At 25.6% G+C, this 4,504-nt stretch overlaps 1 protein-coding gene across 1 annotated transcript; it reads left to right on the forward strand.

Moving 5' to 3' along the window:
* Positions 1–1,585: 1,585 nt before the first annotated feature.
* LOC107434151 (23 kDa jasmonate-induced protein) lies at positions 1,586–3,896 on the forward strand. Its single transcript, XM_060820055.1, has 3 exons — positions 1,586–1,734; positions 2,673–3,123; positions 3,616–3,896. The coding sequence occupies exons 2-3, from the start codon at positions 2,677–2,679 to the stop codon at positions 3,811–3,813; spliced, it is 645 nt and encodes a 214-aa protein (XP_060676038.1). The 5' UTR covers positions 1,586–1,734; positions 2,673–2,676; the 3' UTR covers positions 3,814–3,896.
* The last annotated feature ends 608 nt before the right edge of the window (positions 3,897–4,504 follow it).

Below are 4,504 nucleotides of genomic sequence, written 5' to 3' on the forward strand. Positions count from 1 at the left end.
CAGTGTTTGGTTAAAATAAAAAGTGAAAAAAAAAAATAGTTAATCTTTCATCTGAATAATGTTAAACAACATTACTCATAAAATTGTTAATTTTTAAAAATCTTAAACATTTATAAATTATCTACATATTTAAACTATATAAATAAAAAACTATTTAGGTTATATTAATAAATATTTATCCATTATATAAATATTTAAAATATTTATGTTTAGTTTATATTAATTTTTCAACCAATCAAATAATAAAATTTCATAACTCTGCAAACATTCTTTTTTGATAAAAAAAATAATAGAATTTTTGGTGCCCCGGAAGATATGGAACCATATAGGCTTGGATAAATTTATGTTTAATTGTTTTTTAATGTCAGAAAATACATATCTCTTAGGATTACTTATTCCCCCATTTTCAAAAATAATTATTCATTTTTAAAACTTACCCAAATAATGATAAACGTTAAACATAAAATTGATAAGTCCTTAAAATCTTACCCAAATAATGATAAACGTTAAACATAAAATTGATAAGTCCTTAAAATCTTAAAAATGATCCATTATCTATTTAAACTATGTAAATAAAAAATATTTAAAAAAATCTTAGGTTATATTAATAAATATTCAGACGTTATATAATATTTAAAAATATATATATTTAGATTATGTTAATTTTTTAACCAATCAAATAATAACATCTCATCACTTTGTAAAACTTTTTATTTTTATTTTTTGATGAATCGCTTGATAAACATCTTCATAAAATTCTTGATGCCCCCAGGCAGCAATAAAGCAAGGAATGAATGGAAAAGGGCGATTCCATAAGATTAGACAAATTTATGTTTTGTTAGTTTTACGTTCAGAGAAAACATATTCTTTCTCTTATTTTAAAGAATGGCTATTTCTTTTTAAAATTAAAAAAATAGTTATTCCTTTCCCAAAAACGTTTTTTTTTTTTTTTTTTTGTTGGCAAAAATTCTTTTCCAAAACTTAAGTAATACTTTATTCCTTTCCAAAACTTAAGGAATAATTATTCCTTCACCCAAAATATGTAAAAAATTAAACATAAAATTGATAAATCCTAAAAATCTTAAACATGATGTACATTATCTACATATTTAAACTATATATACAAAAAAAAAATTTTAAATCACATAAAAATAAAAGTATATATATAGTAAATTAAATTTAATATAATAAGTTACATATTTAAACATTAATAAATTTAATTAAAATTTTTGAAATAAAAGTACGAAGAATATAAACATAAATATTGAAAATTTCAAAAGAATAAAAAGAATAATTAAAAAAATAAAAAATATATTTATTTATGCTATACATTATATTTAATCCATTGACAAGCATAGGAAAAAAAAGTTTAATGATTCCTATTCCTTATCTTTTATTCATTGGAATGACTATTCATATTTTATACTTAACGTGTTCTAAAAATAATTATTGAGAAAAAAAATTTAATTACGAGTTCCACTGCATTAATAAAAAAAATAAATTCTCCATCTTTTGATTATAATATTTGCAAGAATATAAACAAACATTAACCGCTATAAAAGACAAGGATAAACATGGGCTTATTTTGTCTTTATATTTGTAATTTCAGTTTGTCTATAATTAATTAAAGACACTACCTTTGGTACTTTGCACTTAATTCATCTTGGCAGCTCTCTCTGCTCATTCTTCATACAGCACCGCTGATATCTTCATAGGTCCTTCTCCACCGTTAAGGTAAATAGTAAGTACTATCTTATACCTCGATTTACTTCTGATTTTTGGCGTTTTAGTGTTTGGTATGTCTTGTGGTTTTATTTTGTTAGTTCTGAAGAGAATAACCAAACATTATTCTCAGTAAACTATTTTCATCGTTGATGACAAGTTTAACATAGCTAATTTCCTCCATTTAAATACCTTTTATTTTCTTATGTGGTTGGAATATGATAAAATGATAAAATATAAAATTAATTAATAATCACTAATAATTTTTTTGTACAATATTAATGAAAAATAATTTTTGAATAAAATGATTGTATATTTATAATATCCGGATATCAACAATGTTGGTTTTCATATTACATAGACAACAAATTCATATTCACCCATTAGAAATTAGAAATGCTCTTAAAGCATTACAACAGAAATGTGGATTGTTATGACACACAGGTTGAAAAGCTTGCTCTATTTGTAGCATCAAGGTCTACTTAATAGAGAGTTGATATTGAATCAATTTTAATGATTATTGTCTAAAACACAATTAATTAATAACGTGTCTTCTTCTTTTTTTCTTTTTTTGGGGCTAAAATACATTGTCTTTTTTTTTTTTTTTTTTTTTTGGTTTTTGGGCTAATGTACATTGTCTAACTTTCTATAAAGGTAGACAGGTAGAGACTTCCACATGGACGATGTCTACTTTAGTTCTTCCACATTAACTTAAGAAACTTGTAGAATATAATTGTATCGGAGATGATTTTTTTAAAACTATATGTATATATATATATATATATTTCTATTTTTATAATTAGATGAGAATTATTTTTGAACAATCCACATTCCTATAGTGGAGATGCTCTTAGTTAAGAAAGTTGTAGCCTAGGAGCTTCTATATAGATATTCTTCTAACATGTTCCGTTGATTTGGTCATGCATATGTTGAATTTTGAAATTTCTCAGATATATGGGAGACGCTGTGTTTGGCAACCCCATCACAAACTCAACTTTAGGACTGCCTGATTTTCTAGATAAGAAGAATATACAACGCATAGACAGAGCTCGAATGGCCCTTAACATGAAGAATGCAGAGGAAAAGAATGCCAAAGCTCTCCAGTATTTGGAGAAACTGAAGGAACAATCTGAGGTTGGACTGGGAACACTTTGCCTACTCTACAATGCCACTGGGGATGCTATAAGCTATGTTACCCACAAGAATTGGCATGGACGTATTGGAGCTTCTCCATATCCAATGCAGATTGCAAATGGACAATGGGCTGCCTTTATGCATGTTTCTAAGCCTGTTCACTCTATTGGGGCTGTTGTGTACCGTGGCAAGGACCCTCAAGGGGTTGATTGTGATTGGATGGTGTCATGGGACAACCCTAATGACAAAAATAAGTGGAACACGCAAGTAAGTATTTTACTTATATGGTACCGTTCTTTCTGCCAAAAAATAATGATAATAAATATAGCATCGTTCAAAACTTTCGAGGCCTAATTCATATGTAATTAATTTCATAATAGTTAAACCTACGCTGGGATGAGACAAAATTAAAATAGTCTAAAAATGTATGCTCGTGGTCATAATATTTGATGGGTTAACAAAATCTGAATATCTGAATCGTTTTCAAAGTCAAACAAAAGTAAAATGAAATTGATTCAATTGTTAAACCATTAGTATTTACAATCAAGATTTTATAATTTAAAATATTAAAATGAAGAAGAAATTACTGTGAATAAAAAAAATAAAAAAATCCTATAATTTTTTTAAAAAAATAATTAAAAAAAAAACTGTAAGGAATCCAAGTACAAGCTTAGGTTAAAAAAAAAAAAAAAAAAGAGTTTATTTCATTTATTTATTACATTATTATTTTTAAAATTTTGATAAACCAAAATTATACAGGCATATTCGGAGATCCGTGAAAAAAACCACTTCTCAAATTGCGATTGGCAAGTAGTATATGATAAAATGCAAGTTAGCGGCGTTTATCACGATGGTGTTGAAGAAAAAAACAACTGGGACAGATGCTTCTTGTCTGCATGCATTGGCAATCACAAATTCCCCATATTTGTGGCAGTATTTACCCTACAAGACGTTTGATTTACTATCGCAGTTAGACTGCAACAACTAAAATACTAATATATCATATGACAATATTTATAATAATATTTTATCATATTAATGCTGCGTTTGATATTAAATTATTTTATATTGGTTTGTATTGTAAAAGTGTTTGCACTGTTACTTTGTGAATTCAAAAATAAATAAATAAATTGTTATAATGTATTTGGTGTTAAATTATATTACTAGATATTTTATCTTAAAAACTACAGCAACAAAGTTTTGGTAACTTAAAAGAGAAATTAAAAAACATGTTCCGTATATTTATATTTAAGTAATTATAAAAAAAAAATAAAATTTCATCTGAACTGTTTAGAATATTTTTAATAGTAAATATGAATTATTGTTTCTATAATATTAAAATTGACATTGTTTAAATTTTAAATAATATAAATAGACATTTAATTTTAAAATTATTCTTTAATAGTAACATAGAGAAATTATTCAGTGCTCAACATGTACCAATCCATCTGGCATGTGATTTGATACACATAAAAAATAAAAGGCATTGGTATCGTTAATCACGCATCATCTTATGGTGCAAAATTACCAACTAACACCATTATCATCTTTTCTTTTTATTCAGCTTTTATTATTAATTCTCTTTTGGAAAGGGATTTTTTTCCTCATATACTTGCCCAGATCTCTCCATCTCCATTAAACTCACACT

This window comes from Ziziphus jujuba, chromosome 8, assembly GCF_031755915.1.
Source record: "Ziziphus jujuba cultivar Dongzao chromosome 8, ASM3175591v1".
NCBI lineage: Eukaryota > Viridiplantae > Streptophyta > Magnoliopsida > Rosales > Rhamnaceae > Ziziphus > Ziziphus jujuba.